The sequence below is a fragment of the Rhea pennata genome, chromosome 12, assembly GCF_028389875.1.
Source record: "Rhea pennata isolate bPtePen1 chromosome 12, bPtePen1.pri, whole genome shotgun sequence".
Classification (NCBI taxonomy): Eukaryota; Metazoa; Chordata; class Aves; order Rheiformes; family Rheidae; genus Rhea; species Rhea pennata.
The window spans coordinates 16,993,660-17,016,604 of record NC_084674.1 but is presented as its reverse complement, the minus strand read 5'-3'; the positions used below and the strand labels follow the sequence as shown (position 1 = coordinate 17,016,604).

The 22,945-nt window shown below is 40.8% G+C and overlaps 1 protein-coding gene across 13 annotated transcripts in view; it reads right to left on the bottom strand.

The window, feature by feature from the left end:
* The window catches only part of WNK2 (WNK lysine deficient protein kinase 2), a 119,323-nt gene extending 100,997 nt beyond the window's left edge, over positions 1–18,326 (bottom strand). For all 13 annotated transcript variants that reach the window (XM_062585983.1, XM_062585989.1, XM_062585991.1 and 10 more), the window contains exons 1-2: positions 18,180–18,326; positions 17,036–17,836 (exon numbers count right to left, since the gene is read on the bottom strand). In XM_062585983.1, the coding sequence (XP_062441967.1) occupies positions 17,036–17,749 (714 nt within the window). In that variant the 5' untranslated portion in view covers positions 17,750–17,836; positions 18,180–18,326. The remainder of the gene's footprint in view (positions 1–17,035; positions 17,837–18,179) is intronic.
* Positions 18,327–22,945: the final 4,619 nt, after the last annotated feature.

Below are 22,945 nucleotides of genomic sequence, written 5' to 3'. Positions count from 1 at the left end.
CTGTAGGTTCCTGCAGTACCTTATCAGCATGTCTCAAAACTAACTTTCCAGAGCAACTACACAAATCTGAACGTCACAGATTTCCAACCTGTAAATCGCAGTGGGAGCCCTTGATGCTGTAACAGACCTAAAGACGTCCTCCCTGCACCAGGCACACTCCCAGCACGGCAGCCGCTGCCAGCGGGAGCTTTCGGGGCAAACAGATAAAACAGTAAGGAGACAAGAAGAAACAAATAGGAAGACCAGGTAACGTAACACTAAGAAGTTTCACATGGAGGTAAGATTTTGCAGCTTATTAAATACCTGCAACTCTTGCAGGCTTAGCCCTTAATAGGATTTAATACTTCCTACTTTTAACTAAAAAGGAATGCCATGTGAAAAGGCTAGCCATAATCTGGGGTTTTTAAAAGGAGACAGGAGGTACAGTAGTATGAAATAAAATGCCCTCAACTACTGAGCTTTCAAAATACAAAAAAGGTGTGTGTGGGGGAACCCTTATTTCTTAAATGTCTTTAAATTCACATAGCCATTTCTAGAACAGGAGAAGTTCAGGTAAAGGACTCTGGGAATTTTCTTGCCAAATGCAAACTGAGACAAGGTTAGCTGAAGAAATTGTTCTCAAACTCCTTCTCCCCAGAAGTTTCTGTGGAAGCCATGTAAATTCTCTAATAATATACATATAAAAGGTGCATTAATAAGACAGCATTTCAGGAGTTAGCGCTCAGCGTGTATTACAGACCGCAAGCCACCCGTTGCCCCCAAGACACAACGTGCATTTCCTACTCTGCAAAGCAGCACATCACAACACATGCCAGTTCAGCTGTCTCAACTCCCTCACCCAACTATATCATATCACATCCAGAAGTTTTCATTTCTTTCAGCTCTTTCAGTTATCTTGGTTATAAAAATACAATGTTTTAACAATTACTTTATTATTTACTATTTGTATTCCTGCTAGTTTCATTTCTGCACACAACCTACCTATGTTAAATTTCTGATGAAACATACCTTCGCTATATTACGAAAGGAGGTTTGGACAGCAGCCTCTCCGAGAATGAATTACTACCAGCAAGCTGTACTGAGACTTTTGCTTCAACAAAACTTTGGCTTTAATTTAACCTTAAATGAGAGTGTTCAAAGACCACTTCCTCTTAGAGTGTTAATGCTCTAGTAACAAATATCCTTTGATTTACTGTAAATATCATTCTTTTTTAAAAAAGACTATCAAAGTTGCAGCTCAGAAAAGTTCTAAGTAGTTAAATTCTAGGTATTTTTTTAAAAAAAAAGTTGCTAAAAATTATTTAGTAAAGGACTTGCAGAAGAAAGTGTAAGGCTGGATTAGCCTTGCAGGCAGACTCATACGATCGCCCAAGAAGTCAATGGGTAGAGTACCAATAGATAAATAAATATTAAAGAAGGATCAGAATCTAGATATAGATTATCATCCCAACCTTATAAAAACACTAGAGCATTAAGATCAAAGAAAAACTTCTCAAGGTGATTTATTTAAAATACCTTAAAGAATGGTTTTTAGAAATGTGAATTAAAAATTAAAAATAACTAGAAATCCTGAAGAATAATGTTTTGACTCCATTGAAGCAAATGTTTTCGTGCAAACCTCCTTTAGAGCCACAATTTCATATTAAGATTGGATTTCTTCAATTTCTAGCATCTTATGGTAGGATAGCTCATGACCAGCACAATCACAGTATGCCAAGGCTGATATATCAGTTACAATGTAAAGAAATAGTTAAATATTTCCAAAGAGTATGGCTTTTGTCCTTCCTATGCAAAATTATATCTGTACAAGTTTATTACCAACCTAAACTATTATGGATACTTTTAAAAGAAAGTACTTGAGAATTAATAAATAAAAAGCTTGTTTGTTTTTTTTTAACTAGGCAGGCTTTGCCCACCAGAAATATATTCACATTCTGCACTACTTACACTACATGCCCCCTCCCCGCCCCACACACACACTGCTTGATTTTGAAAGCCTGCAACCTTTAAAGGGGCTTTTAACAAAGAAAAAAACTTGTCATTAGATGAGCTATTTAATATTCACTCAAATTAGGACGACACGGAGCATTTTATTTTCATGCATTTTTCCTCACTTGTGCAAGAGTTTAAACCTCCTTATAATAATTCCTATTGCATGCATTTTTTCTAATTAGCTTGCAGATATATACACCTGCAACATGCAAAGACCAAGCAAACAGTAGAAACTGTTGCTATGATATGAAAGTAAACAGCAGCTCAACAGGCGAGAGAAAAGCAATCTAAATCAAAACATAGCCATCACTTTCCAAATGCTTCACTCCTTTAGGAGGACTGTTACCAGATATATACCACTGCACTACATGGCAGTCACTTAACAGACCAAATAAGTGGCATAATATTCCTTAAAACAGTTTCTTACAGAAACATGGAACTATTGGATTTTTCTCTGAAAAGCAAGGTAAGCATTTCAGCACATATTTTTCACCTGCACATTTAGGATTAAGAAGCCTTTCAGCTGAACCTCCCACCCTTACAGCTGGATGTTTCACAGAGTTAGAATACGCTATTCTCGCAGTCTGTTCCACTTTGTGTAGGTTGCAGGTCTCTTGCTACAGGCTTGCACACTGCAGCTGTAGAGTGGATACAGTTGCTTTCATTATCTCTGAGGCACCTAAGAGCAAATTATTCCTTCACTTAGATTGGTCTTTCAACATAGCAAGAGGAACAATATTGCAAAGACCTGCCATCACCACATCACTAACAATTATTTTAAAACCAGGTAAATTGGTGTAGCGATTCTGGGCAGACCGAAGAACAAGCACAGCTGGTCTGTGGATGTCATTACATCTCAAAGTGCAGAGCAACCTTGAAACATACAGCTTGCATATAATGCTTATTACATCAAATACATAACTCTGAATCAGCAGTTTTAAAACTTTGGTACTCCTCTGCCTCTAGCTTACACAAGGTATTTAAAAGTAGTTTGCAATTTTTTACTGCTCCTCCTTTCTTTTAAAAAAAAAGAAAGAAAGAAAAAGAAAAAAAGAGCTCATTAAAATGGATGAACAGGCTTCATTAGCAATTATCCATCTTACTGTCTTAGAGGTCTATGAGTAATTATCATTTCAGTACATGTAGGATCTTCTAGTTAAACCAGTCCTTCCATTTTCCAACTTATCAGTTAACTGCAATCTGTGACAAAGCAGAAAATGTTTAATTCTAACATTTCAATCTGTTTCCTGTCAAAAATACACACAAAACTATTTATATGTATATATATAAAACAAATTCAATATATATTGTTCAAAATTATGCAATAATGATAAACAGTGATTTTTTCTTTTTTGAACTTAATTCATCCATGCTGGGAAGTTATTTTAAAAACAGGTTTCTGCTTGAAGCATTCTACTACTTCCTCCATATGGATTACATAATAAAACGGCAAATACTATACAATATTATATTTATATATATATATATATACACACACACACACACATTCTAATAGCAGATAAATACTGTGCACAAAGTAATCTACATCTCTGCAAAATTTCAGATACTTTAGCACACGGCGAAGCCTTTGGCTGTTTTGCCAGGCTGTCAAGCAACGCAGAGCAGCCGGTCACCTCTACACCAGGTGCTGCAGCAGCAGCTAGCTCGTGCAGAGGGAATCGGGTGTTTCCGAACGCCCCCCTGCTCCTGCTCCCACCCTGTGGCCCCGCAAGGCTGCTCCAGACAAGGCGAGCGGCCACCTTGCAGGAGGCAGCTCTCAGCATGGACCGCAGCTTCTGCTACAACGCTTGCCCCCTGTTGCCAAGAGTTTGGCACCTTTCACAGGCTAAAATTTAAGAGGAGCAAAAGGAAAGGATCAAGAGAAAACTCATCACTTTCTGATTTCTAGCAGTTGTCAAAAAAATTCAAAGGTTGTATTTTATTTCTAAGGCTTTGTTTTTTCAGGAAATAAGACTGTAACGACACAGTGTGCGGGAGCACACATTCATCTTCCCTATCCTCCACAGGACATTCAGACCCTCTAGCCTGTACAGCAGGGTAATGACTCATATGAGCAAAACACCCTCCAAGTTTCATGGAAATTGATAGAAAAGGGAAAGACGAGTTCTCCTGCTGCAGCCACTGAAGGAAAAATTGCAGAAAGAGCACAACCCTACCAACTGCAGAATCCACTTAAAAGCATATTCATGAATATCTGAACTGTGACAGAGGCTTCACAGGGAGTTCACATCTTATTAGGTACCAAAAATTCCAACTACATGACAACTTCATTAGTTACACTACTCACAGAAATTATATATATAATGAAATATATGATATATATCTTCAAAGTACAAAAGTCATGGTTCATTAGAAACTGTAGAGTTCTAACACAAAGATTAACTTATTGGAAACGTTTTAATGGCTTTTTTCCCTTCCTCTAATAGATAACTCATAATTTACACTTCAGCTCCTAAAAATCAGAGGCAGCTTTATTACATGCTTTCTTCTTTCCAATCTTTAGTATTTGTATATTCAGTCATACTTAAGTTTTCAGTTGCTTCTAGGACTAAAAGAGGTAATGCAACTAGGATAGTGGATACTTCAACAGAAAATGATACATAAATTAATTTTACCATTTTTTAAAAAAAAAACATTTTCAGTATGCATATTGCTATATCATTAGCTGCAACCTCAGAATTAGGGTAGCTAAGCATCAAGAGGGCAGGCAAAAAGATTACAGGTATCCATCACTGTTAATCTTCAGAAGATAACAGCTGTTGCACAGTAAAATGTTATGAAATGTCTTTATTTCATCTCACCAGATTCCGCCTTGTTTTCCTTTGTCCATAAATTCTGATTTTAACCTCAGACTGACCATCACATCACAGATCTTACAAATGGGAGGTTAAGTCTATCAACTGAAATCTCAAAATGCACAAGGTGGCTGGGCAGGCTGGGTTAAGGATAGCTAGCCAGGTATCAGGAGTCTCAGCTGAAGAGTGCTCTCACCATACAAAATCATCAGCTATCACAGCTGTTCCTGTTGTTCTTTGCTGGACAAAGAAGCAGCCAACAACACACCTGGGACAACTGGCTGATTATATTATGTGAAACAGCATCTACTGAGATTAATCACAGAAGATCATTTGATGCAATTATGAGAAGAATGGGAGATGAAAAAAGAGCAAGCGACAGAGACACACAGTGGTGCAGGAGGCGCTGAAGACCAGGACTGTCAGCGTACAATTTTGGAGGAAGAGGCAGAATGAAAGGAGGAGGAGGACATGAAACTAAGTTTTTATAAGGCTGCACCCACTTTTAATGAAGCCTCCCTAATACCACAAAGGAATGCAGAAACTGAATGATGAGTCACCCTATAATCCCTTCCCTAATTTGTGACACAACTATATCAGCATCAGTCACACCTCTCACAGTGACTCTTTGGGATCCGTTTTCAGGTCTTAGGTCAGTAAACTGTATTTTCTGTTATATTCTACTCATGCAAATCTAATTTCTCCAACCTCCAGTTATCCAGTTTCAGTAACTCTCCATCTTCATACTGAAAGATTTCTGCCCAACAAAGGTGGCACTTTGGAGCAACGTGTTTTACAAATTGAACAGATGTTCAGCAACATCAAAGGGAGAAAAACATGGCTAGAAAAACATCAGTGGCAAATGCTGGTAAACATCCACAATCCCGATTTTTGCAACACACAAGCGTTTTTGTACATAGACTCCATTGCCTCAAGTGTCTCACTTCATACGTAAGAGTCTGCAGCCCAGAAACAAAGATATTTATAGAAAAAGTATTCTTTGAAATCTGCAACTGAATGATAATAGAGCTGTTCCCCTCACCCCTGAACCACCTGAGAGATGAATCTAAAAAAAGTATACACATACTTTAATCAATGAAGCCTTATATTTAATACATTCACATTACTTAGAGGCAAATTGCCTGTCTCTAATAAGTAGTGTCAAGCAGTGGAAGAAAATCCCACAAAACATCTATCATTTATTCCAGAGACTTAAAGACATGCTGGATCTCATTTCCCCTCTAACCTTGCAGCAAGGATCTACAGTTATCTCCTCTGATTTCCTTTTTTTTTTTTTTTTTTTTTTTTTTTAATAAAGAAGGAGTCCAGTGATAGCACCTACTTTATTGTTAAGTGACAAGTAAAAGAGGTATTGCTTGAGTCTCCTCCCTGCGAGGGGAGGACCGAGGACAGCAAGGGAAACATAGTAGCCCACTGCACAGGAGAGTCACTCAGCAGACTGGTACGGTGGGTCCATCCCCAGCCTAGACACTGTGTTTGAAGAGGAACAAGAGTGACCAGCTGTTGGATTTGGGTTCCCCTATCATCACGCTACCTCTTCTGGGTGCTACTCCTAGCTCATGCAGTCCATACCAATCCATGGGCCGCGTGCCCAACAGGAGGTGAAGCCTTTACAGAAACTCACCCTAGGTGCCCAAGTTTACCACTGGCTGGTAAACTTGCCCAACACTGGTCTGAAACCAAGCTCACCAGGCAGTCCTCAAGGTCCAAAATGAAGATACCAGGGTGAGTCTGCTATTTAAAGACAAAAATGATTGTGGTGACTTGACAATGAAGTGACTTAAAAGCTCTCAGCAGAATAATTCTTAGAAGAATTTATAGCTCAAACTTATTCCAGGTAACTTCAGTCCAGTTTAAGGCCCTGCTATACATCTAAGGATCAGCAAGTTAAAGTTAGATGCCTTCCTCTCTCTCCCCCCCTCCCCCCCCCCCCCCTTTTTTTTTTTTTTTTTTTTTTTTGAAGAAAGTTATAGAAAATGCCCGTTTGTCTCCTGGAACGGCACTACGAGAATTTTGAATTAATAAGACCCTTACAATAAAAGTAGCTCCAGAATAGCCAATTATGTTCTCCCACCACTTGCCCTCATTTTCCTGTACCAAAAGTTCCTAGAGTTCACAGGCTTTAGTTAGGCTGAACTGCCAGACTTAAAACTCAGTAAGATCAGTGAAAGATGTTATACAAGTTATTACAACTTGTACAGCAAAATTAGCAACCTGGAGGGAAGTACAGGCTGATACTATATCTCCAGAGGCATGTGCAAAGAAACATGTGAAAGGAAAAACCACAACATGCACAGGCAAGGTCACACATGGACTACAAGCAACCATTCCAGTGCATTCCTACCAACTCATTTTACCTAGTACCCTGTGGCTTAATATGAATGGTTATATATTTTGTTAATTTTATATATACATAAACATTAAGTACAACGAAATCCACTTTTAGTAATGATTGCTGTGTTTGCCAAAGGACGAGATTAATATTCTTGTCCTCCATTAGTAATTGAAGGCAATATAAGCTTCTTATTGCAACTGAGAGAAAAGCAAGTCTATTTTATTAGTGCAACACTCGCCTTATTATCTGCAACAATTTTCAAAACAAAAGAAACATTGGTAGGAAATAGAAACAAAACAAGTGCAAATGCACAAAAACATGGCAATTTTTCTTAATTAATCAGCAAAACCTACAACAAATTGAACAAATATTTGGAATCGATTTTACAAGACCTAGATATTATCCAATGCTTCAGCAAAGAGCAGTGCAGTTCTGCAGCAATGAAATACATCAGCTGGTATCTTTGTGATTCCCCTCCGCCCCTCTTCTATGCTGTTCTCTTTTAATAGACCAAATTGATTCTGCTCAGTCAACCAGCAGATCTGTTAGCTCCAGCAAGTACAACAGGGCACTCTAAATGCTGCTTTGACTGAAAAATTCCAGAGAGCATCAGGAAAAGCAATGTTAAGGAGTTGCTCAGTGTATAAGCTAAATCTAAAACAAAGACCATAATTTAATCCTTGAAGCACATGCCAGGGAAAGGAATGCATCCATTTCAGAAGCAGACCTCAGCAATAACTATTTTATATTTCTACTGCAACAGAAAGATTCAATTTTCAACATACGAAGTAACCAACCGCTGTTTGTTCTTTTTAATAAAATCTCATTTTATAGAGTATCAGCAATTTTGGTTTATTTGGCTAAATAAAAAGCTGCAGCTATCTGTACAGTCCCACTATGTTTTAAACACTTAAAACATCTCAACAGGATGTTTGGATGAATACTGATAATCCACGCACAGAGTACATTACTGTACTCCATACAGAATCACAGTATATTAAAGCCTACATGTTGCTAAACAGTTAACACAAAAGGCAAATTAGATACCTACAAGCATAAACATAGCTAGAAAAGAAGTCAGAACACATCATCGCTACAGATTTAAGTTTTGCTTCTCTGGATTAAGATGAAACAAAAAGCTTTAGTAGCGTTCAGAAGAGCTGGACTACAGCCGGACTTTCAGAATCTGAGATATCAGAACTGATAAATGCAGTAACTACATTACGGCTTTCCTATTTAAAAGCATTGTAAAAAGACTAGCATGTAACAGACAGAAATAGCTATTTTATTTGGAGCTATTTAATAATTTTCCCAGAAGAATCCAAGAACCAAATGTGCTTTAGGTTTACCTAACCAAAAATTACACTAAAATTCAAATTAACTTTGGTAAGGTGCTATAAAGATTCATGTTAGAATCGAATACTTCTTGAAGTGTGTTTAATTTTACTTTAAGAAGTCTGGAATGTAGTTGGGATTGAATTCACAGAAAATGGCCAAAAGAAGGAAAAAAAACCTCACAAATGTTATTTGAGCCTGTGTTCTCCCATCTTTTTCAAAGTTCATGAACAAGTGCTTTGTTTCTCTCTGTAGCAAACAACTGAAAAACAGATGGTACTAGGCTAAAGTTACTCTTTCTTTGGTAGTTTAACGTGCAGATTCTCATAATGTGGCATCTCATTTTACCCATTATTCCTACTGCATATTTAACAACCATATTATACATTCCATTATATTAACACAATACAGCAAAATTATTTTGCAGTAAATCAGTTATGCCACAACATACACAATCAGATTTTATCTAATACAGACCAAAGCACACATGCACTTACATGGCAGATTCTGAAGACAGAGGGAACAAATTCCATCAGCTCCATAAGTTTGCTATGTTGGAATAATGCCGTAGCCATGATGGGGTTAGACCATATGAGGCATATTTACTAGAAGTAATACCAGTTGGTCTAAAAGTAGTATAGCTGAGTGTGGGAGAAGGGTGAACTGAAAACCCAGGCATGTAAGTCCATTCAAGCCTGAAATAGGATATCTTCCAAAAACAAAAATCCAGATGAGGATACTACTAGAGTTTTTTTTTTTTTTTTTTTTTTTTTTTTTTTAAAAGAGAATTTTCTTTCAGAGATTGAGAAGACATTACCTCATCACCATACATACCAACTGCCTGTTTAGAATAAGTCAAGTCACTGCTAACAAACAAAATAATGTAAGAAATTTTTGGTGCAAATTCCTTGCCAGGTGATTAAGACCTCAGTACCAGTCCATCAAACCCTATGGAGGACAGCTGAAATTTTTCCTTATAAAAAGGCTCCCCAAATTGTTGAATGGGAGAAACATGTCATTCTGGGCTCTTTCAAATGGAGAAGAGTGCCCACTTCCTTCCAAGACATTTTCTAAGGATGACATGGGCATTTAGTGACTTCTTACGATCATCTCTGCTGCTTCCACGACACAGAAGAATAAGCAGAAAAGACTCAGGACCTCATACTTGCACCAAATTCTGTTTTTGTTTGTTTTTTTGTTTTGTTTTGTTTTCTTCCACAAGGGCATGAATGTCTGCAAGGAGAAACTCAGAGGAACAGCTCAGAAGCAATGCAGCATCTAACCCAACTTCAAGTGGACAGAATTCCCAAGCAGCAAGCTACCTTGGACAACCATCATGTCCTCCTGACATGATGGTTATCCAAAGTATGGAACTGATTTCTTTGGAGGACAGTATGGTTTTTATTCAGGGATATGAGAAGCTGCTTACGGTTTCAAAATTGGTACCCTTATACCACAAGGGAATTATCTAATACATAAAACAGGCTGTCTCTAATTTGTGGTTTATGTGGAAACTGGATTTGGAGAGATGTACAGGTACACACTGGGAAGAAAGAGCTACAGAGAGCACATGCCCTTTTTAGGTACAGAAAAACTTGCACACTTTTACCAAATGATCAGAGGCTTTCTCTCATCCACTCAACAGAAATGAAACAGAACTGAGGCACTGCGGATCTAGGACTTCTTTGTGCAACCCCCTCTTCTCCTCCTCCCAGATATACACCAGATACAGATTACAGACTTGAAAGATGATCTCCATCATCCTACAATTTTAACATCAGGTTCAGACTCCCACCTCCACCACAAAAGAGTCTCCAGACATCCATTGTTTACGACAAAACAAGGAGTTTTGTAGGAGTTTCAGAGCACATCACTGTAAAATTCACACCTAGCAGAAAAATAGGTTTCTCAATTCCAGATTAGGCAGAACAACAGCAGGAAAGAAGTTAATTAGTTCCTCCATTTCAGAGCTATGCAGAAACAGCAATGTACCAGAGGAAGGTTGTTTCTAGCTGTGTGACTTACTAACTCCACAGCACCAAACAGCTCCTTCCTTGCCAGATTAGGTTTCAGGCACAGTGAAGTCAAGTCTCACCAAGACAGCACTCATGTCTTCTGCTAGGCCAGTATCACTTCTTGGAAATTATGCATTTCCATATTTAACTTTGATTTCATATGTACAAACTTGTTCAAGTAGAAAACTGGTGTTCTGACTCTGCCTGACCATTTCAGATACTCTTCAAAAATTGCCTGCATAAGCCACTCATATTTCAAAGCAATGAAGATGTCTCTCCCAGCAGGAGTGCCAAGTGTCACACATCTCACATGACATGCATTTGGCTATCCTTTTCTTATTCCCGCAGGCTGTCCAGATATCGCACATCAGTATTTGCCTTATGTTTATGCTTTCTGGCCAGTCAAAGCTGCCACAACACCTACTCAAAATGCCAGCAAGTCTCCTACTGCTGGCAACAAATAGCTATGAAGTGGCAAGTCACTTCTCAACAAAAACCCAAATCTACCACTGCAGCTGAGCTCCCAAAGCACAGGAGGCTTATCAATACCTTAAGAATCCCTTCACACCCAGTCCTTATACATCAAGTCCCTCTGCTTGCATTTACTCACTCAAGAATGCCTCTTCCCAACCTCTGCAGCATCTCTAATATCTCAGATCATGCAAAAATCCTGGTAACTCCAACAGCTGACAGCAGAATTGCTATTGCCACCCTTATTTGAACAAATCATCACCAGAGCTACCGAACTTTCTTCAGATCCCTGTTATGTCCTGACCACAAAGCAAAGCAGCAATCACAGACCATAAATGTAAGCATGTTATATACATATTTAATGAGTCAGATCGCATATCAAATACAAGCATTTTCATTATTAAGATGCCAACTTCTAATGTCAACATTTTCCTGTCAGCTGTGTACAAAAGATAACCAAAAGGATCAAAAATATACTTTACACAAAGTTCTTGTTTTGTTTTCTAAAATCATTTCTTCTTACTGCAGTAAGACCACACATACAGGGTGAAAGGCTTAACTAGAATTAAAAAGAGCATACAACAACTACTCTCTAGGCAAAATGTATTCAAAAGAAAAAGGAGTCTTGTTTGATTCAGAGGAAGAATCTGAAGTCTGACCCAGGTCTATTTCATTTACTGAATTTGAGAAGCAGCCTATTAATAGTTCACTACCATATTCCTATCCAGCTTCTTCATGTCATTGAGACAGCTATACTAACAGACACCAGATATAGATATATTTTCATATTAACACTGTAAAGCAGAGCTAAACCAATTGTTGAAGTTTAAACAGCAGTCACTATTTCAAGAATTAACTTGAAACAGACAAAATTGGACCGAGAGTTAATTTAATATGAGCACATAGCAATATTAGATTCAGTCTTTCAGATACTGTTTCCCTCCCTACTTCTCCCCAAGGAATTTTCTAAATTATTCTGTTAACTTACACTATGAAGTTTGTCCAGCCGATAAATTAACTAGAGGGATAGTAAAATAACCTACTCTTGCAACATCAGATGAATATTGTCAGTGAACAAGGACACTATAAAAGCCAAACTAATTCACCAGTGAAAACAAAGAATTTGTTAGTTTTCCAGAACCTCTAGATTCTTGACATGGGACTGCAAGACATCCTCTTTCCAAATAATTTAACTCTAATGCAAGAAGTTACTTATCAGCTAGAGCACCAAAAGTAAACTTATGTTAACAATGCCCATTTTATAGGCTTGCACTTTTAATAATGCAAACATCTATCTGCTCACACAAAAACATTCAAGTCATTGATCCTCTGTGGTACTTTAAACAATTTCCATGGATACTCTAAGTTAAACCATGTTCTCCAACTTGCACTGAAATAATTTAAGAAAGAGATTACACGAGCATCAACATATTCTCCCCTATAAAAGGTAACACATTTAGAAATAAACTACATGCTTTTCCTCCCTTCCTCCATTCACTGTCAGCAGGGAAAGATGAGCTTTACAGATCTCAAATGAAAATTTGGCTTCAAGAAACGGTATCAGCCTTAGAAACAAAAATTAGTGAGTTCACACAGGTCTACCATTAACAGTTTAAAGTGTCCTTTATCCATCTTGCATTAAAGCAAAGCCTAATCTCATCCTGTACTTCTAGAATATTCATACCGCGCTACTAAAAACAGTTAGCTACTAGCTGATCTGAATGAGCTTCTTATTGAGGAGTAAAGACTAAGAGATTAAGAAAAAAAAAGTATTTGCTGTTCAAGAGCAACAAGGGCACCAGTCCTTTAAGTTCTTAAATCTATAATAATACTGAATATGAAACAAACCAAAAAAGTATTTGGAACTTAATTTCCATCTTTTAAAGCTCAGCTCTGCAAAAACTTGGAACTCCTAAACATCCTAGTGAGTTAAGACATACAGTGGACTTCTCCCTCTACCCTGCACTGCCCTTTTCAAATCACATGAATGAAAGATTGGTAATGACATGAAAAGGAAGAAGTGTCTCTCTCTCACATAGCTCCCCAAGCATCGCTATAAAGCCCAACACCTTAACTAAGCTCTGCTCCGGTGAGCACCTCAGGGCCAAGTGCCCTGAAGGTTTCTTGCAGTGGCTTGTGAACACCAGTTCATGGACTGGAGAGCACATGTGGGGCAACCAGCGCAAAAGGAATGGCTTCCCTTGCAGCACGCACCCACAGGCATTTCTCATCTTTCTGCTGTGGGCACAGAGCAGAAAGGAGGAGACCATCCAGCCTTTGTGTATTTGCAACAGACACAACTAAACTGAAACACAACAGAACAGAAGCCTCAAGGGTCCACAGCCAAAGTGAGAACTGGGAAATTCAATGAGGCCCTTGCATTTGAGATAGTACCGCATTAGATTTTTCTGCAGTTTCCCTACATGTTACCAAAGGGAAACAGGATGCACATTTTGAAACCATTCATCTAACTAAAAAGAATCTGCCTTGCCAGCATTATAATGGCAAAAGTCTGTATTTCTTGTTCATGACCTAACATTTTAGTTATGAGTACAACGCTGAAATACTGTTTCTCTGAAGCCTCACAAAGCAATAGTATGTCACCAATTAATTTTAATTATAGGTGTTGAAAACCTTAGAATGCAAACCCAGCCAAACTGAAAAAACATACTAATCCTCTTCCAATGTTTCAGTTTCAGGAAGGAACAATAACTTATTTTCTAGTTAGAAAATGACTAAAGCTTTCATGTCTTCTCAGATAAATCTAAAACCTAGATTCTAGTTCAGTTATCATTTGGATCCTACCCCAATCCTAGCTGTGATTTCAGATCTGAAACCTAAATCCATCTCTTCAATGAAATAAAACTACTCAACAAGAATGGCTCGCAAGGTCTTTGTATGGCCGGACCAAAAAAAAAAACAAAAAACAAAAAACAAAAAAACCCCACCAAAACGAACCCCCCCACACACACACTACAAAGACACACAGGCAACAAAAACTGGGCTGAGAAAACTGCTGAGCAAGGACAGAGGATTAATGGCTGTGCAGAACCTCCACGCTGTTAGCTGTTAACTCGCAGGCTCTACAGTAGCAAGCACGAGTGTCTCTCTAGAAGGAAATATGCCTAGTTACAATTTTTCTGAAAAAGGCCTTTTGTTTTTGTTGGTGCAAAATTGTAAAGGAAGTCGTTCTATGTCCTCAAAAGTATGTTGAGCAAGGCTTCTACCTTGTCTTTCGCTATGTGTATCTGAACTAAAATTTCTACAAAGATACAATGGCAGTGGTATCTAACTGGCACAGCACTTACATAATTTTCAAAATACCAATAATAATGGATTACTTCACATCACTCTTATTTCCACATTTCTGCAATAAAACACTCTAACTGGATTAACATAGTTGTATATTGGCCTCTGTAGTACTATTTACATACTTCACCTGGTTGCTTACTTCTTGCAAGCCAATCCTAAAAGCATAGGCCTCATATGATGATTAAAAATCTGCACGATTCAGTTAGTTTTCAATCCAGACCAATCTACTGGCTTTCAAAATTCAAACACAACCTCATGTTACCTGCCCTCTGGCATATGATTACCTCCAAATCTGTACAGCTAAGAGACATCAATGTTTAAAGAGAAACAACAGCCCTAAACACTTCCGTGGATCCTTACCAATTTTTCTAAGTTGCTGAGTAATAAATAAACCTTCTCTCTAAACTTAAAGGCCTAGAAAAAAATTCTGTATTAAATGAAAAATGTTTAGTCGTAAGATCAAATGTAAACTGAAGTACATAATTCTTATTAGTTTGCATTATAAATTTATTGAATTATTACAGGTAAGTCCTTGGACTCTACCATTAAAGACTCTAAACTTTTAATGCTCTCTTCCCATGCAGTTGGTGCAAAAATTTCTAAACATGTGTAATTAGGAGTAAGAAAACCAATCACCAGTTAAACTTCACACTGCAAATTTCCACACCCAACCTCTTTGGGTTTTAAATGACCAAACCAGTAGAATTTCAATAGAATTTGTTCTCCAATATATTTAGTAGTCTTCCATAGTTAAAGCTATTCTATTACAGAAAATATGTTAAAAATATCTATTTCTATTCCCCTTCTAGAGCATACTGAGAAAATCTGGCAGCAAAAAGGAATTCCTAATCTATGCGATTGCTCTGTTGTGACAGAATTTGCGTGCACTGGTCAGAATAGGCAGTTAAACAATATTGGCCTTTTTCTGCATATAAACATTCCCTCAGAGACGATCTGAATTATTTCCTTAAATGAATTTCAAGCAACTGCAGTTGCTTGAACACCTTACACATTCAAGACTCAGCGTCAAGCACAAGCCAAACAAAGACAGGCCCTGCCTGGCATGCTCTGCTCGCAGCACCACCGAGCTTGCCGAGTTCTCCTTTAAGTCTCCTTGGCAATCCTGCAGCTTCTCCCCTCCCTCCCCAGCACGGCTTGCGGGGTCCCCTCCGGATCCCCGCAAGCCTCCTGCTTCCAGCTAGAGAGTTAAACCCTCCTGCACCAGCGCTTCGCATCTGTGGCTTTGCGGCCTTTTAACTTGCCTGACTTCTATGGCTGTACATTTTGTATCAATGTCTAATAAAAGCCAGTAAAATAAATGATTATGAAGACTGAGAAGTGCTCCCTGTACTTCTTATTAAGGAAGCAGGGTTGTGGTGAATTATGAGTATATCGTACAATGAAGTCACTAGGGAATAAAGATCTGACCGTACATTTATCAATGCCTATCCCATGAAGTTGGAGTAACCTACAAACACTGTGTGCCATTAAAAAAGAAAAAAAAAATCTTACTTTATCACATTATTTTCTTGCTATTCTTAAATATTCCTGTAGCCTATAAAGCTCCAGTCCAAGTTTAGAAATCCAGGATTAATATTAAATTTTCTAGTTTCCACCACAGTGGTGCAATGAACTAAGACTAAATAATAGCTCAAGAAAAAAAAAGACTACATTAAGATTTTCTTTCAAACATGTTATTCAAGTGGCTGTTAACAACAGAGATAATGTAAGAAATACACACTAGAAGTTTCACACACAAAAAAGCATATTCTACTGCCATTTCTACAGAAACAAGAACACATACATTGTTAAAAGGTGACAGCTATGCCCCTAACCAGCAAAAGACAGAATTAGGTATCTAAAACTTTTTTCTCTTCAGATATTATGGGATGAATTCACTCTAGAGATCCAGAACTTGAAACAGGCCTTTCATTTCAAATCTTTGCTTTTAAAAGGTATTTGGATACCAACACCTTGACCTAACTGAAGCACTAGTTTGTAATATCTAAAAAAGGAAAGCACTCAAGTACTTTCTAAGTTATAATCCACTAGAAGCTTGCAACAGCCTTATTTTCAGAACAGCGGAGAGGGCAAGTAAGGGGGAAAGAGACACACAAGAGAGATTCAGTCATTGCAAGAGTGTAACATGTTGATATTTGGAAGAAAAGGAAACTTCATTTCTCCAAATGCCTTATATATATGCATGTAAATGTATGCACGTGTATATGCACATACATTTTTTACTTATATATAAGTGTGTGTATATATGTATATACACACACACACACACACCTGCTGCTCTACTACTAAATCAAGCTACTCCTGTCTGAAGTGTCAGTCTGAATTGGCCTTGGCAGAGCCTGGGGGGGGGGGGGGGGGGGGAGGGAGGGAGGAAGGGAGGGAGGAGAAACTCCGTTTAGCTCTTGTCAGCATGCTCTTGCGCATTCAGAGGGATTAACTCGTGACCTTTTTATGCAATATGACAGGTCCTATACTAACATAGGAGTTTTAGCCGTCAGAGACCAGTGCTGCGAGGGTTAAGCCAGGGAGGAGTGTACATAAGGTGGTAGATTGAGAGCCAATGAAAATATTGTGCTATAGTTAGATGCTGGATACTAAGCAATGGTGACTATAAAGGTGGCTCAAAGCTGAGCTCCTATAGATGACACCAGCATGTTGCCCTTAGCCTCTAGGCTTACAAAGCAGAAAAAAAACGCAGGAGGATCAGCTCAGCTTACCTGAAGTTCACACCAAGCAACTTCCACCCACGTCTCTGTGTCCAGACCCTTATAAACGGTTTTGAAGGATCCCCTCCCGAGTTCAATATCAAACTTTAGGAACCTGCCGTCCAGGGAGGTGGCAACTGCTTTCATATCGGCCTCCTCCTCGGGCTCCTCTTTCTTGGACTTGCCCTGATCTTTAGAAGCATCTGGCGCCTCTCTCCTTTCCGCATCTCTGCCAGTCTCCTTCTGCTCTTCGGCCCCCGCTATGCCGCTGCCGGCCGGCCCCGTCTTCAGCTCCGCCGCAGGCTCGGCCTCCGAGCACACCTTCTCGGCTGCCCCGCGCCCTACCTTGGCCCTCTCTGCAATTATCCTCCTGGTTTTAGGGAGCAGAATAATTTTCTTCTGATGCTCTGACTCAGGAAGGTCGAAAGCAGGTTCCTCCTGGTCCGAGTCCACCACGCTCCTCCGGAGGAACCGCTGATGGACCAATTTGGGGTCCTTGGTGCAAGGCACGCGGAGCGGCGGCGCACGGGCTCCCTCGGCTCCCGGCATTGCAGCAGAGTCCGCGTCCGCCCCACTCTTCCTGCCACCGACGGGCCCATCAATATTCATGCTCGTCTCCGCAGCCGGGGGAGCGCTGGGCTCGGCAGGAGCTGGAAACCCGCCACGGCCGCCGCCTCCTCCGCCTCCCCGCCGAGGTGCCGATCTGGCATCGCCCCCAGTTTCCATTAGATCTGAGGTCTCAGCGCCGGCCGCCGCCCCCGGGCCGGGGAAGTCACCGTGGTCCGCGCCCGCGCCGAGCCGCGCCACCGCCACCTGCGAGGGGAAGGCAGCGCCCTGAGCGCCGGCGGCCGCGGCTCTGCCCGCCGCCGGCCCCGGTCCCGCGCTTCCCGCGAAGAGCCGCATCGGCCCTTGAGAACGGCAGGGCTGCAGCCGGGCCGCGGCGAGCCAGGCTCCCCTGGGCCGAGCCGCGGCCTCCCAGGCCGCCGCCGGCCCGGGGCAAAGGCGCGGCCCCGCGCCGGCATCGCGCCCGGCGGCCGCGGGGCTGCGGCGGTGGCGGCGGGCGGCCCCGCGGGGCGCCGCGGGCGCAGGTGCGCGGCGGGGCCGCCTCACCTGCGGCGGGGGCGGGCAGGGCCGGCGCACAAAGGCGCTTACTTACGTGCGGAGTGGGGGGCTGCCGTGCTCAGCGCCATGGAAGGGGATGCGAAGGGCGGCGGAGAGAAGGGGCGGGTGCCTCTGCGTGTCTGTGTGTGTGTGTGCGCGCCGGGGACAAGGGCTGCCGTGCTGCGCCGTGCCGCGCCGCGCCGGCTCCTCAGCAGCGGAGCCCCGCGGCCCGCCCCTGCGCGCTGCAGCACGCCCCTGCCCGCAGTGCCGGCCTCCCGCCCGCTCCGCGCCCGGCTGCGCCCCTGCCCGCGGCCAGCCCTGCAGCAGCCCCCGCGGCGCCCCCACGGGCGGCCCCGCCCGCCCCACGGCCGCCGGCGCCGCGCGGCGCTTTTGTCAATGGGGCGCGCGCCGCCGCCCGCGCCCCAGTTAAGGCGCCGGCGCTCGATGGCCGCCAATGAGGCGGCGGAGGGCGGGGCCGCGCCCCCCCCCCCCCCCCCCCCCGCCCCGGGCGCCGGAGACAATGGGGGGGTCGCGGCCGCCGGGGCCGGGGCCTGCCCCGCGCTGCCGCTGCCCCTGCCCCTGCCCCGCAGGTGCGGCCCGCTCCGCCCGCTCCCCGCCCGCCCCGCCGCAGTGGGGTCCGGCCGGCAGCAAAGAGAAGAGTGCCGCGCCAAACGGCCAATTATTTTCCCACGTAATTAAAAAGAATTTCTTAGAAGAACCCGCAACTTCCTACTTGCTTGTCATTTTTCAAAATCCTTCTGATGTAAAACACAAATCAGGAATAACTTACTCATAACATTTGATAATGCAATAGAGCAACTTTCACCTCAGAACTGTTGATTCGAACACGCCATCTGCCACATGGAACCAGATTTATTTATTTTATTCTTTCATTGCTTGCAGGTTGGTAGCCTCCATGAATCATTCTGTGAATAACGACCTCGCAGTGCAGTATGACTGACAGTCAGTATTAGACTAGACTTGGAGAAACTTCGATGGATCTGAAGATCAAGCTCTGTTTCCCCTTAGGTCTGAGACACAGAAGCCTTGCCTTTTTTTTACACCTCCATGCAGAAAAATAACATTCAGGGTAACAAGAGAACTGAAATTTCATTCAGCAAGTAGACAGAAGAAAATGGGGAATAGTCTAGAAACACCAAATGCCAAAACTAAACCAACAACAACAACAAAAAAACACAATCAAGAAAAATATGGGGGGAAAAAAGCACTTGATCCAGCTACTTGCCTTTCACTGCAAGGCCTTTTTGGAGGAAGGCAAAGATCTAGACATTCAGATGAGGATTGCATCAGAAACTAAGAGAGAAGGGAAAGGATATCATTATTCTTTGCCCACTTTAATATTAGAACTTTGAGATTACTCCATAACACTGAGGAAAAAGTGCAAAGAACCCTGCAACTGAGGAAGATGGAAAATTATTTCCCTGATACAGTACTAGATCTTCTAGAATTGGAAGGATTCCCCTAGCCCTCCAAACAGGCTGCTTCCTCAGTGTAGAAACAGCATTTACAAAACAGAACAAAACTGTTATCAATAAAGAAGAAAACTCTATTCCTTTCAACCTGTAGGAACCAGCCTAAAGATGATTATTACAGAGCAGAGCTTCAAGAGTAGAACCTTGACCAGGAACATAAATGCTGCAGAGCTGCTTCGGAATCAGCAACATTATAACTCCTTACCAGCCCTCAGTGGTGGGGAAGTGAAGGAAGAACCATTCTCCACAACAGCTGAGTTATCTCCAGTGTTTCTTAGGTTGTCCAGTTTCAAGAAGGTTGCATATGTCCAGTGCTTTTCCCATATCCATCTTCTTACTGAAAATTTAGCATATTTTGCATGTCACAAACTTACTAGTGATCCACAGTCCAATGCTGTGAATTTGTTTACATGCACTGTGTTTTTTAATATTACTTAAACAAAAAGCAAAAGCTTCTTCACACTCCCACTCTTTGATATTTTCTGTACCTCTTTAAATTTGTTCAATGCATTCAACTAAGTAAGCTTAGATAGGAACATGTGTTTCTGTGCAGCATCAAATCTATAAGGGGAACAGGGCAACATTTTGGCTTTATTATGCATATAGGACAACATTTTAGAATGAATCTGGAACTGCACAGTCTAATCCATTTCTCTACTCTCTACCAAGAGCCTTTCCCAGCAAAATGATGCTCCTTGGCAGATAGAGAAACATTATTTAGCCCTCAGGAACGGCCTATCAAGGCCATTCAGGGTGCTAATGGCCAGAACCCATATGGCAGCTGATGACGGGAGTTCAGTACTCAGCTGAACACTCACCCACATTCTCTGTTTCAGCAGTCTCACAAAAGAGCTGCCATTCAAATGCAAATCCCTGCTTGGGGAGGAGAGCTTGACAGCTACATAGGATGGACTCTTTAAGGAAACCAAAAGAGAAAGACTGACACACTAATTGTACCTATAATTTAGCCAAACACCCCTTAGTTGATTTGAATAGAGTCCCACAGGCTCAGTTTTCATAACTTTTTCTGTTCCTGCCTTAATTTACCCAAAATGGAAATAAGCTATTGATTTTCCAGCTATCCTGATTTCAGCTCTGTGCAAGCCACTAGACACAAAGACAGACAGAGAGCGAGATAAGGGAACATTTTACTGTCAAAGGGCATAGAAAAGGATAAACAGTTACAGTTTTCCTGACTGTTAAAGCAACATCAGAGCAATCTTGAAATAGATGCATCACTGATAGCAAGTTTTTATGCAGGTGGTGTTGTAAATTCTAGCACTTTTCAACAAAAAGGTAGTCAACACATATATCAATCTTAATCAAGCTTTTGAGTTCAAGAACTGTTCTTGGTACATATGAAAGTCTAAATGTTCATTGCTGTGGATGAAATTCTCCATGCAAAAAGCTGAACAAGCCACACATTTGCCCCTCCCCGCCTAGAGAGGGAGATTTTCCTTGACAAGCAGGTAACAGCATTTTGTCATGACTCTCCTCTAAATGTTCCATTGACTGATGTAAGGAACAATCAGCCACTAATATAGAGCAGGACATCTTGCAAAAGTTAATAGCTAGTGTTATTTTTAAAGGGGGAGAAATAACCTTTTCTGCTAATAACAGCCATTATTTTCTTTCCATATTTGTTAGTTTTGAGCAAGAAAGTCCAGTTAACAGCTTGACTTTCAGGTTCTCAGATACTGAGACACTTTTTATTTGTTTAAAATAAATGTTTGCAGTGGACTGTGAAAACATTTATATTGGCCTCCAGGTTTCTATTAATTTGTTTTTATATACAATTTATAACTTGATTAAAAATGGGTCAAACACCAATTGAGAGCTACTTTTGATTGCATTGAGGGTGTACTTTTACTATTACACATGTGCTACTGACCCTAATGCAGTGTTATAATAATTGTGTTTTCTTTAAAAGAATAATAAAAATTTAAAAACTCAGTTTCAATTAGATCATTTGTGTTCTGTTCCAGCTATTTGTTTAAAGATACAATAGTTCAAGTCATCAAGTTAATACAAATTTATATTGCAAATACCTAAAAAAAAAATCTCAAGTTTGTGTGGCACAATCATGAACTACTGGCAAATTCACCCAGCACATGGATGGAGTAGGCCAAGTAGCAGGATGAAATGGAGAAAATGTATATGACAATTTAGAAGTGAATAAATTCCATTTATCTCTGTTTGCCCTCAGGTACAATAGTGGTCACAGTGCAGTATAAAATTCTAATGTACACGACAACGTTAAACTCAAACCCCTTTTGTATTTTTAATTCTTGAAAATTTTAGTAGTAGCTGATATATCTGATAACAGTATGATGCCACAACATTATCAGATTCCTTAAAATAGACAGACTTAATTAGGCTGCAGATAAAAACTACAAAATGTAACCAAAATGAAGCAGGAAATAGCATAGTGCCAAAATGAGTGCCCCATTCATCTCGTTGATATGCCAGGCAATGGTCATTTAAGTATTAGGTTGTTTAATTATTTTATTCTTCATACGATAAAAGTGAGGGAGTGCCTCATATCCTCACAGATTACTGTAAGTAATATGTTGGGTTTTTTGCACTGACAGTATCCTCATAGCTTCATGGACTTACTCAGGTGTATTCCCTGCCCCTGGCAGCTAAGTCAGCAAAACGAAACAGTGCACATAGTTATATTTTGAATATCTGCATGATTTACACAGAGCATCATCTCACCATTCTAATTCACGAAGGTAAGTTTATTTTTTAGACAGGCAGGCTATCACCTTTCCCACCCCAAATCTGACCAATGATTAATAGGTATTTTAGAATTACTGCATAATTCTAAAATTTGTATTTAACTGTTTGTGGTTTTGATTCCTGAGAAATAATGGCTTTGAGCCTGCGATAAACTCAAATGAACTACCCAGTTAATTTCCAAATGCCACTGGGTCATGAGCACCACAGGAGTCCAGACAGCATGCTGGTATTCTTTAAACCTCTCTCCCTCTTCTGGTACCATTTTCTATTATGAACCTAAAATACTGTTATGATAAAAATAAAATAGATGAAGTAAAATAAGGATTCCAATTAATGAGTCGAATGTGGCACTTCATAAAACATTTGGGACTGTCCAAAATGTTAATATTTCACAGAAAAGAATCAGAATCACAGAACAGTTGAGGCTTTACTAAGCTGCAACTAAGCACCTTTAGAGATTATCTGATCCAACCCTCTGCTCAAGTAGGGTCACCTAAAGCAGGCTGCCCAGGACTGTGTCCAGATGGCTTCTGAGTATTTTCCAAGGATGGAGACTCCGCAACCTCTCTGGGCAACCTGCTCCACT